The following is a 12,483-nucleotide window of genomic DNA, read 5'->3' on the forward strand; positions in this document are numbered from 1 at the left end:
ATGGATGCTTGGAGTTGGAGTAGCGCCGCTTTCGCCGGCCCGCCTCGGAGCAAGCGTGTGCCGGGCTCGGGGGGCTCCCGTGAGGGGCTCACCCGCTGGAAGGGCGGTGCGGCGGTGCCTCCTGCCCCGGCAGTGGGAGAAGAAAGGAGGCGGGCACTGCCGGCCTTCTCCACATGCCCTGGAGGGCCTTGCGCAGCTCCCCCGCCGGCACGGCGTAGGGAGGCAGGCGGTGCCCGCTGTCCCCCCGCCCGCCCCTGAGCCTGCGGCACATTCGCTGCCCTCGGGCGGGTTGACCCGACAGAAGTAGCTGCCCCTCAGGTTCTCCTCCTGTGCGGGCACAGAGCGACCAAGGTTACACGGGTCGCTCCTTTCTGGGGAATGAAGGACGCTGAATGAAGGACATGGACCTGTTGGAGGGAGTCCAGAGGAGGCCACCAAATTTATCAGAGGGATGGAGCACCTCTCCCGTGAGGAAAGGCTGAGAGAGTTGGGCTTGTTCTGCCTGGGAAAGAGGAGGTTTGGGGTTACCTCATTGCAGCCTTCCAGTACCCGAAGGGAACTGGGAGGCAAGGTGGGGCAAGACTGTGTACAAGGGCATGTGGTGACAGGATAAGGAGGAATGGCTTCCAGCTGAGAGTACACTCAGATTAGATACTAGAAAAATATACTGAGGGGATGTTGAGGCCCTAACACAGGTTACCCAGGGACGTTGTGGATGCTCCATCCCTGGAAGTGTTTAAGGCCGGTTTGGATGGGGCTTTGAGCGACCTGGTCTAGTGTAAGGTGTCCCTGCCTGTGACAGAGAGTTGGAACTGGATTATCTCCAAGGCCCCTTTCCAGCCCAAACCACTCTGTGACTCTGTGAAGCAGCTGGCCCTCGGGTTCTTGTTCAAGTGCCCGAGGTTAAATGGGATCATTCCGCCCAGCTCCTTGCTGAGGAATAGTGTCAGGTGCTGCTCCTCGTCCTGCTTTGCCATCGGGGGGCTGTCCCTGGGTTCTGTGCGAGCTCTAGGAACGCTGAATTCCATAGGGAATACTTAGCAGGAGCAGGCTTCCAAAGCAGCGTTATGTAATACCCCAGCACACCCTCACTCCAAGCCTTGAGCTCTGGATTCTCCTTCAAGGGAGATCCATCAGGTTTCATTAACGTTCCAGTGCTGCTGTTCCCAGGCCGGGTGACATCAGGAGAGGTTTATCTGTTTGGAGTTTTAAGTTTTGAGACATGACACAGTTCTTGAAGTTCACGTGGTGTTCTGTTCTTGGAGCCTCGCTCACCTGCTTGTATTTAGAAGGGGTAGGAGCTTGAGGGTTTTTTTTAAAGACAGCAATGAATAAAAAAGTAGTTTAAGTAGGCAGTAAACTCACATGGTGCCTGTGGGCTGTGCAGCTATGAAATAGGGTTTTATTGTGGGGTGTGTGCTGCTTTGTGGAGGTGCTGAAGTTTGAAACAGGTTGAACATCTGAACCCATGCTCCAGCACAAATACCTGCTCAGCTGCCTAAAGTTTTGCTTTACTGTTGAATTTGAGATGTCTCCAAATATCTCTTGTTAGTCTCTGATTAGGGGGAGGGACTATCACTTCCCTCAGGACTTTACTGTTAAGGATCCTGCTGGACACCTGGTGTTAATCAATGACTAGGTGGGAACAATCCTGAAATAGCTGGCTGAGAGACCCAGGGTGCCCACTGTGGTGCTAAGGATTTGATTTTGAGTCTCTTTCTTTCCCTTTTCATTTATTGTGATCTAAAAGGTGGGGAAAGAGAGAACCTCAAAGCGGGAGAAAATAAATCTATTTTTTAAATTGAAATGTTTTCACTCGGTACATCTTAGTCTCCTGTGGAAGCAGCTGTATGGAAGTTACTGATTCACATGTGTGTTGGTGAGTTTTAAGGAGGAAAAGGGTTATTTATGGCAACTACAAGTTTTTATTTCTAGTAGAAAATATTTCAATAATTAGTGGTGCATGCTTTTGAGAAAGGAAAAAAAGAGGAGCTAACTGATATCAGAAGTGGTTGGGATAGCAAGCAGTTAAAATCCTTTGCAAGTCTTTATTCCACTTGCAACATTCCCCTCTGGTTTGGAGTGACAGGCACTGACCATAGCAGGGTCAGCTTTCCTGCTGGCAGAGTGTGGAACATGTTGCTGCATTGCTTAAATTAGACTTTATTTCATTTTCTGTGCAGTGTGTGATGTGTGAAAGATCCTCAGTTCTCTGTGCTTCTTTCTGGGGTGCACTTCTAGTGCTTTCTGTTTTTTTTTTTACTGAGGAGAAACCTTTGTCTTCATTGACTATTGAAAACCAGTGCTGGTGTTGTCGAACTAGGGAGAGTTTGACATTTCCAATCGTGTCTAATCAGGAGTTTGAGATCTAGTATTGATTTTTTTTTTTTTTTCACTGTTCTTGCAGCAGTTCTCGTGCTGATGGATTTTGGGTTCCTGGTGGTTTTTATCCGGTTCAGAGCTGGTGATCCCAGCCAGGAGTCCTGCCTGTCAGTCCATTGATTCCTCCCGTGCTGTGTGGTGGGTCTGTTGGCAGGACTGCAGTAATGCTCATTAAAACCTCGTTTGTTAGAAGAACCTCCTGTTTCTTTACAAGACCGTTGTTTTCCAAGCAGTGCTTATTTTAATTAATGCAAATGTTGTTATAGGATCTCTTGAAAAAAAAAAAATACTTATTTTGGTCACCTGCTCTTGAAGCCTTTTGCCATGGTGAGGAACAGGTACTGCTGCTGTTTAATGTCAGTTTTTCTGGAAAATTTACTCTGAAATTCCAATTTTTATTGTTCCCACGTGCACAACTAGAGGAATTTAAGTTTGAAATTACTTGTGTGTGGGACCTGTAGTGGAAATAGGATTTTTTCCCTCCATCCCTTGTAGCTGAAGTGTGTTTACTTGGCTGACTTGTTATAAATATTTGGTTATTCAGAGCTGGCAAAATCGCAGGCCCTGGAAGTGCTGCTGCAGTTCATTGATAAAAACATTCTGGATAAAGTGTCTCTGCAAGACATTGCAACACTTTTTGCCTCCTGTAACTATCAGAGCACACAGGTCCTCACTGGAGGGCTGCGAATTTGCTGCCGGGATGAGCTGTGTAACAAAGTTTCCTGATTTCCTTATCTCCAGTCTGTAGGAGCAAGATAATGATTCCTTAACTCCAGGAGTTTTCTTTTTGTCTTTAATGTTGTGCCTGTTTGGAATGTAGGGAGCTAATTTCTGCTCTACTTGTTTTGTGTTTGTAAACATAACTTGTTCCAAGCTCGATTTATCTTAATTTAACATCCTCTTCTTTCTGAAGTAAATTAAAACAATCAGACAAAAAAAACCCAAAAACAAACCTACCAAAACCACCATCAATGAACTTGATCTCTGAGTACAAAAGAAACTATTTACACTCTTGTTACATCTGCAGTACTTTAGGTACTTGTTTCTACACCAGGTGCTAAATGTTTTGCTTCCCTTTTGTTTTAGCACCTGAAAAAGAATGCCTTAATTTTCTATTTAAATTCTAGCCAGGTGAAAATCAGTGTAATAGTCACCTTTCTAAGGCTAGCTTATTATAGTATAGGTCCATATTTTATTTTCCCTTTGTCATATATCATTAAATATTGCCCTGCTGCCTCCTAGGCCTGATAACCCCAAGGGTTCAGTCCTCCCACCAGCACTTTTGGCTGTGTGGGGGGGCTAAAATGTAACTGAATGTTTTGGTGTTCAGATGGTTTAATGCTTTTAATTGGCTGGCTCGAAACACTTTGTGTAAAATAAACTCCTGAAGGATTTAATAAATTATTTAATGATTGCTGTAGCTTAGATTGGAAGTTCAATAAGATTGGGAATTTTCTGTCACTTAGGAGTTTAGTCTCTTGTTAGTATCCAAGCTTTTCTTTGTCCTGTTCTTAAAAAAACTCCAAGCACTAAACAACCCAATAAAACCCAGAAAGGAGGGGGAATGAAAGTCAAGTTATCAAAACTGATAAAATATGAAGCAGAAATATCCTTGTAGCAGATGCTTAATATTGCAGAAGGGGACATAAAACCATGGAGAGTGATGGAACTTAATCTGCTGAAGCTCTAGAATATTTTACATAGTTTTTTAGTGATTGATTTGCTTTATACTTTAATTTCTCCTTCTTAAAAAAAAAAAAGCTTGTGTATGGAAAGTTGTTGAGGGTCTCTTTTTTTTATATGCTTGTGAAATCTGTAGCAAATAAGGCAAAACTACTTAAAAGAATAAAAGTAATAATTGAGTTCTGCTACTGTTTTAACAGACTGTTAGATGCTGTCTGAACATTTTAACTTTATTTTTAAGAGTTCTCCCGACAGGAACTCCATCAAACAGTTTGGTTTAAGAAATGGTACTCTTGATGTTACATCTCCTCACTGAGATTATCAATAATGGGAGGGGGAAGAAGCAGGCAGGAGGAGTCAGTTACATTTCTTTGAAAATGAGGGAACTGGTGAGCAGAACAAGAAGAGACACGAATGGCTCAGAGTTGGGAGCTGTATCAGGACATCTCGGTGAAGTCACTGTGTTTTACTGATCTCCTCTGCACTCAATGGCACTTTGCTCAAACTGGTTTTAACTTATGGTGGGGATTTTTATTTTTTGTATTGCCTCAGTGAAGTTGCTGGTATGTGAAAGCCAAAGCTTTTATGCTTTAAATCAGAGATAAATAGAAGTCAAAAGCAAAGTGTGTGTCTAAGAGCCTCAAATTTGGCTTTTGTGTGTTGCTTTCTCTGTGCCCTCTGCAAAAAGCTTCGGGTGCTGTAATGGGTTGGAGTAGGAACCAGAAAACTCCTGACTACTTGGAAATAGTGATTTTTAACCCCCCGAGGCCAATTGTTGTTGCAGTGATAGATGTCAGCTGCCTCTTTTTATGGAGGGCTGACAGCCTATGGGAGTATTTCAGCTGTAAAACTTTGTGCCAGATAGGAGCTGGGTGTTGGGAAATCTGTGAAACCTGCCTGCAGTGAATAGTTTGGAAGCGTGTGATTTGTAGCTATGTGGTGTTTTCCATCTGACTGTTAAATGGTGAAGCACAGCAAATTGCTTTTTAAGGTGTAACAGGCTACTGAAAACTTTCTCTCCTTAACCAAGTGCCCAAGTCTTGGTTTAAATTCCGGTGGACTTAGATTTTTAAATTGGAAAGGCCTGTTTTCTTGTAAGGCACAGGGAGCACTGCAAACAAGGTAACAGTTGGAGCTGCCCCTTGTGCAAAGGCAGGAGCAGGAGGGGTAACAGCCCTAAATTTGGTGGTGTTGTTTCCTGCTCCTACAGGTTTTTTTATTTTGTTTTTTTTCTGGGGAATATAAGAATGGCAGTTGTACTGTGACTTCTGTGGAAATATCAATCAGCCACAGTCCTAAAGGATTCATTAGAAGCCCACGTTGAAATCAAGTAGTTCCTTAAAGCCTCAGTTCTTCAGGGTGCAGAAAGAAAGCTTTTGGAAGCTTTGATGAAGATGCTCTAAGCATCAAGTATTTTGCTCTCCGGTACCTTCCTGAAAGAGAAAGTGTAAGGGAAGATATTTTTAAGACTGAGGCACAATAAAGCTTTGTTAATATAATTTTTTTTTTGTTATTTCCAGGAAGCACTCCTTAATTCCTTGGTGCTTCAGGTGCTGCATAACAAATGCAGGTATTATAGCTTCAGAAAAGAGAGGATGCTGAAGTAAACAGCAGTGCTAACTTGCAGAAATCTGATTTCTCGTGCAAGTTCTGTCTTGTACTCATGTGGACAGAGTGTGTTTCCTGGCTGGCAAGAGCTGGATGTGTAATTTCAGGAATGTAAAGCAAATATTTTCGTCCTGGTCGTGCTGGAGTGGCTGGATCCTGTAGCATGGGATGGAACTATTGCCATGCCATGTCCAGTATCAGTAATAAAAACCAGGTAGTCAACAATGAGTGCTCTTGGGCAAGTTCATTGTTGTGTTGTGTCACTGCCAAACCGTGACATGGGCGGATTTCAATGCTGCTTTGAACTAAAGAAAATATTTATAGTGATAAGAATGTTAGCCATGTGTGTTGAATATTCCACCTAATTTCATTCAGAGCTGCTCATGAACGTCAAATGTAAATATAAACTTCGATAGGGCCCGTATTTCTATTTCAGGATCAGACTAAACAGGTGCATTAACTGTGAAAATCTCATGGCATGAATTTGACACATTTGGAAAACAGTCCAGCTTCTGTCTTTCGTGTTAGAGCAACACCAGCAGCGTTATCTGATGGATGTATGTGGTTCTTACTTATCAGTCAGGCTGCTCTAATGAAATAGTGCTGTTTGTGAAGTACAGTACCTGTCAGACTATTATTAAAAGCCCTCTGCAGGCCAGCAGCACAATGGAAACAGTGCTGCATGTGAGGCTTGTTTCCAGCAGCTTTTGGAAATGTATGGAGGAGCTGTCTTCTGGCAGGATAAGATTTATGTCCTTTTTTTTTTCAGATGCTTTCACGCAGGATGATGGGGACTCAAAAAAAAAAAAACCCAACAAGATAGTGGCTTTCACAGTTAAAAATTCCTAGCACAGTTAAATACAAGTATTTTTAAATGTGTCATTTTAACTCCCAAGCCACGAGAGTTCCTATTTTTAAATACTAAAGTTCAAAAACTCCCATGAAGTGCTCAGAGTAAATTTGTTTCGACCTCCTCTGTGAGAAATGACCAGAAATTCATCTTTTGAAATGTTCTTTCTCTGAAATTATCCAGGGAGAAAACAAGACCCGAGCAAGACAATAAGTCTGAGCAGTAGGAATTTGATGTGCACTCTGTTTAAATCTCTAATGGGTGCTATCAGAAAGGATGTGTTCTGCTGTATGGAGGAGTGGGCTGAGGCAGATGTAATTTCTAGAAGTTCTGAGGTGTGGGAAATCAATACAAGATGTTGTGATGATGGATGAAGGATCCGCTGCAGAGCACAGCCCGGCATCAATAATTCAGAGAGCTGCCATGGAAATGGATTTATTTCCTATGTAAATAGAATCCATCACAAGTGCTGAGGAGTTTGGATATGAATTTTTCCAACCTTTGGAGATTTGCTTTTGTTTTAATAACAGGAGGAGGAATGTAGGGATTGATAAAAAACTACCTGATTGTCTTGTTCAGCAGACTTGATCAAGAAAAACTGTGGGTTTTTTCCTTTGTGATTGATATGTTTGAATCTTCTCTGTAGGATGAGTCAATTTGAGTGTCTTTAAGTGTAAGAATATTAAAGTATTTAACCTGTTTCTCCCCTTCAGTTATGCTCCCTGGTGTCCAGCTTGTCAGCAGATTGAATCCACCTGGGAGAGCTTTGCCAAGGAGAGTGAACATCTCGGCATCACTGTTGGGAAGGTGGATGTCACTCAGGAACCAGGTATAGCATGAAACAGACTGTTTTAGGAATGGGAATTATTCAATATAAGCACCACTTAGTACTTATTTAGCTTTTAAAACCGATATAACCTCATGCACCTTTTTATTTCTCCCTGTAGTTCCTATCTGTGAAGTTTATAAACTCCATTTGAAGGATTAAAGAATTGGGGGAGTGATCTGGCTTAATACTTAATAGAAGAGGCTTATTCTCTATTTTAATCCACTTCCCTGAAAGCTGTTGCCTGTCTCATTCCTGTCTCCTCCAAAGTGTCTGCAGAAGATTCCAGCTCTGTAACTGGAGAGTCCCAGGGTGTGGTAGCACTGCCTTAATTAGAGTCCTTAACTGTTTCTATGATGGTGCTGCTTTATTGTCTTATTTAATTGTGGTAGTGCTTTGAATTGCAGTTATTTGTTATTTCTGTTGTTGTTTTCTGCTGGTGATGCACATATGCAAATGTGTTTATGGAAGGGGTTTTTTGGCTGTCCTCAGAAGCAGAACTGCAATCTAATTTACTCCTTTAGTGACTCCCTTCAGAGGTTTGGATGTGTGTTTGTACAAGCAGTGCTAATATTGTTTAAACCTCTGCATCCCTTGGGAATGCTTCACGCTTGTCTTGGCTTTGAGGGGATAAAGGATTTTGTCAGCAGTATCAGAGATGTTACTAGAATAAAAAGGCTGAGCTTTACTGTTTTTTTTTCTTTTCTTTTTTTGCCTTAGAAAGTGTGTGTAAAATGTGTTCATTTTATTAGTTGAAAACATGCTGAACAAGTTGCTTTATCAAATAACAGCAGGGAAATTACTGAAACTCTGGTCTTAGAATCACCTTTTATGGGTTCATGTTTTGTTAAAAGTTCACAAATATGCAGAAACTCTTAGGCCAAAAAGCTGCATATAGTAATCATTAATAGCTTAATAAACAGATTAATCTAAATATTACATTTTGGTAAATAGATGTAAATTTAAAGCCAACTTCTCACTTTAACAAAGCAATGGTTACCCTGGAGCAAGGCTGCAAATGGGCATTCATTATAATCCTATCCAGTTATTTTCTCCCAATTAGACAGGGATTCTTTGGCTTATGTAATGTTCCAATGAAAGGATTTCCATCTTGACTGGCACTGGCTGTAATTTAAAAATGCACTTTCGGATAGGAGGCTGTAAAAATAAAATACTTGGGACTTCAAAGGTAAAAAAATTGAATGGCAGGGATCAGATACTTCATACTCAGACTGGAAAACAAACATTTATTCCCTTATCTGACCCCTGGTGCTGATGTGATTCTGAAGGTACCTGAGTTCCTTTGGAAGCTTTCCAAGGTTCCCAAAGTATTCTTACCACGGGCTGTGCTCCATCCTTTCAGTTGGTGTGTTAAAGTGCTCAGTCTCCTGTTCCTGCCTGCACAATGGTACCTTAATTAGTGTTGATTATGCAACCCCTCCATCACACTGAAAGTAGCCAAAACGTGTTAAGCTGGGGGGAACCCACGAGATGAGTGCAGAGCTGCAGAAAATTGCCCTGCCAAAACCTGCAGGAGAAAAGTGGCCGTTCATGGGGCTTAATTGCAGCAGATGCCTGAAGAGTAAACCCTCCAGAGCCTTAATGGCCTTCCAGCACATTTCAGTCACTGCATGTTCCGGCCTTAAAGTGCCTCCTCTTGCCTCATCTCCTCTATTGAAACACTCAGGATGGAAAAGGCAAGTCCTGGAGATGCTTCTGGATCCCCAGGTTCTGTGTGTTTGTGGTGCCTTTTTTAAGCTCCCAGCTGCAAAGTTCACCTGTGAATTAAAATGAGACTTCTCGGGTCTTCTGGATCTGCCTTGAGTAGCTGATGGATGAAAGCAGCTGTGTTTTTAGATCTCTGCGTATTTTAGGGGGTGTTTAAGTGCAAATACTGAAGGTTTCTTTGTTCTTGATTAGCTGTTGATTTCATAATGGATGCCAGTTTTTGGTTTGCAAGCAGATGCTTAACTGTGTTTCAAGTTAAACTAGTAGCCACTTTAACTCTGTGTTAAACACACACCAAAACTTACTATGCTTAAATTTTGTAGCTGACTCACATCTGCTTTTGCTGGAGGTGCCTTAGATAACCAGCAAACCTCCAGCTAAAGTTTTGGGGATGCTTCAATGCATTTTGGCAACGGATTTTAAACTTTTAGGTTTTATTATTCCCCTGAGACCATCTTTGCTCTAAGACTGGCTACTGGTAAGAGGTTTAAGGCAGCTATTTTGTTTTCTCTTTGCCTGCCCAGTGTTTGTAAGAACTTCAGGGAGTCTTTTCAGTGTGCCCATGACTTTCTCTGTTCTTAAGCTCATTATGTGCTTTATGGCTCTCCAGCCAGTTTTCCTTGTGCAGCTGTGCTTTGTGCTTTATTAATTCTGGTGTTACACTTGGGCCTTTGTTTACTTTGCATCTCCTGTGCTGGCACAGCTTTTAACTGGTTTGTAAAGTCTGCCACCACCTTGCATCTCACAGCAGTAAAGGCAGAGAGCTAAAAAGTTGAAGCAAAGAAAGTTTCCTTTCTGGAGCTTTAAAGATGCTTTAAACATCTATGAAAAGCCCCCAAACAACAAAAGGAGCCACAACACTTTTTTGCCTATTCCATGGAGGAATTCAAACTAGAAAAAACATTACCACTGAAACTCCTTTTAAATATACCTGTCTTGTTGCAGTATGGCTCATCTTTGTCTTTAAAGGCAGAAACTCTCTTGCTCCAATACTTTCCCGTGGCTAATCCTGGTGCCTAAAGCTGTTTGCATTATTGAAAGCTGAATAGGGACTTAGTTTCCCCAAAGATTTTCACAGAATTTTACAAAAGGCCAAGTTAAATATCTGTACTCTTTACATTGGTGCTTTAGATGAATGGCAGTCGCTGGCTTGAGGAATTCAGCCCTTCCTAATGGAGTTGGAGTGCACATCTAGGGGTTGATCACCTCTGGAGGCTCTTTTTTGGTTTATTTGGTTTGGTTTTTTTTTGTCCCTTCTGCTGTCTCATGGCTGATGCTCCAAAAGGGATTGTCAGGGCTTAAACTGGCAGTATTTTACCAAACAGAATGCTGAGATGTCCCAAGCTATTTTATCCATCTTTGTAGTTACCTGGAGAGGAATGATGTGTGGCAAGGAAGAATAAGAACCTGGAAGCATCCTGGAACACGATGTGCATTTGTGTGGCTCTTCCTCTCGGTTGGAGCTGGTCTGGTCACAAACTTCAGCTCTTTGCAAATATTGATCAGGGAAAACCATTAATTAGAAAAATTTGCTTGCAGTAAACGTTCTCCAAGGTCAACATTTTTCCATAGTTTGTCAGTATTTAGTATCTGTTACTGTTTGTAGCATTTCTGAAGACAAACTGTTAAACCTGTATTTACAAAACAGTGGTAACAGCCCTGCATCTGCTGCTTTCTAGTTAAAATATGTAGGTATTTATAGATAAGTCAGAATACTGAGAAACTTCAGTTTTACTGAATTGCTTGTTCCTTTTTTTCCCCCTTTCTAGGCTTGAGTGGTCGTTTCTTCGTCACGACACTTCCTACAATTTACCAGTAAGTGTTTCCTGCTGGAAACTGCAGCTGTTGGGTCCTGCTTTCACTTGTTTTGGACTGTAACTCTGAGATGTAGAGGGGAATGAAGGAGTACTGACTTCTGGTTTTAGCTCAGGTTACTGCTGGAGCTTTGCTTGCATGGTAGAATCCTCATCTTACTTTAAGGGACTTCACTAAGTTTCCCTGTTACCAGTACTTTAAAAAATGGATCAGAGAAGGCAGTTCCTGTAGCTCTACTCCAATAAAGTGTTGTCATCCCTAAAATACTGAACCCTTTATTAAGTCAGGGTGTCATGAGTCATGCAGATATATATATACACATCTATATGCACACTTCTAATTCTGAGTTGTATTTAAAAAAGGATTTGGTTGTTAACCTCATGTGCTTTGTATTTACTGGAGTGCAAGTGAATATTTTAACAAGTTTTGGTAAAGACTGAGACCTTCCATCATGGAATGCAGTTCCAAAACACTCAGATTTCTGAGCAAGTGAAATCTATAATGTGTGTGGGGTTTTGCTTGAGGTTTTTTTGCCGTGGATGCCGTTTCAGGGGATGTGTGTGTCAATGGGAATTCCTGTTTTCCAGTGCCAATGACGGAGTGTTCCGCAGATACCGAGGCTCCCGGACACTGGAAGATCTTCAAGGCTACATTTTAGAGAGGAAATGGGAAGCTGTGGAACCTGTGGCAGGATGGAAATCTCCATCTTCTATAATGTAATGTGTTGTTTTTATTAACAACAGCCATGTTTTATAGCTCATTATTCACTAAGGGCCCTGTGTTGACAGCTTACAGACAAAAGGCCTCTATTCCATAGACGTGTAGCTCTGCAGAAGCAATCTGGATTGACAGCCTGCTTTCCAGTTTCTCACCTTTAAAAGCAGTTTATTTGCTGCATTCCCTTTTGTTCCTGCCTGCTAAGGCTTGTTTGTCATCTTTGAAAAGAGATTAAAAATAATACAGCCACTGAGCATTATGTAAGTGCCACTTCCAATATCTGCTGAGTGCTGGAATCAAGAGCATGTTTATGTAGATTATTCCTTCATGATTCCTGGCTACTGGGCCAGGCAGCCTTTAGCTTTAAGGATTTTTTATTTGTGTCTTTACAAGAGAGCCTTTTGTCCTCCTGTGGAATGGGAAGCAGTGTAGTGCTTACACAGTGTATCAAAATTTGTTTTCAGGGTGGATTTGCTTTGAAATACCAAATAGAGTGTTTGCATGACACAAAGGATGAACCTGAGATGTGAGTGGCCTGCATTTCATCCTGGCTGAATCTATTATGTGTAAATTTACCTCAGAGATCCACAGAGGGTCCTTATTTTTTTATCTGAGAAGGAAGAAGAGCTGTAGGATATTTAGTAATGGGGAGAGGAGCTACAGGGCTGCTGGGAGTTGGGGAAAAGGGGGTTAGAGCTGGACAGGGTTGTGCTGTGAAACTGCTCTTCCTTAATAGAATCAACAGTCCTCTTTCAAGGGGCTGGTTTAGGGTTTCAGGGTCTCAAATGGGTTTGCAGTGGCCTCCTCCTGATAATTCCTGGGGCCTGAAGGGCATTGGAAGTCTATGGAATCTTATCCTGGTTTCTGTGCAGTT

General features: G+C 42.0%; 1 protein-coding gene across 1 annotated transcript in view; it reads left to right on the top strand.

Moving 5' to 3' along the window:
- The window catches only part of TMX4 (thioredoxin related transmembrane protein 4), a 20,845-nt gene continuing 8,362 nt past the window's right edge, over positions 1-12,483 (top strand). Inside the window, exons 1-5 of the mRNA XM_029961634.1 lie at positions 1-106; positions 2,460-2,520; positions 7,237-7,352; positions 10,847-10,892; positions 11,480-11,608. Coding sequence (XP_029817494.1) covers positions 1-106; positions 2,460-2,520; positions 7,237-7,352; positions 10,847-10,892; positions 11,480-11,608 — 458 coding nt within the window. The remainder of the gene's footprint in view (positions 107-2,459; positions 2,521-7,236; positions 7,353-10,846; positions 10,893-11,479; positions 11,609-12,483) is intronic.

This window comes from Manacus vitellinus, unplaced genomic scaffold, assembly GCF_001715985.3.
Source record: "Manacus vitellinus isolate BGI_N305 unplaced genomic scaffold, ASM171598v3 scaffold_38_pilon, whole genome shotgun sequence".
Lineage (NCBI taxonomy): Eukaryota > Metazoa > Chordata > Aves > Passeriformes > Pipridae > Manacus > Manacus vitellinus.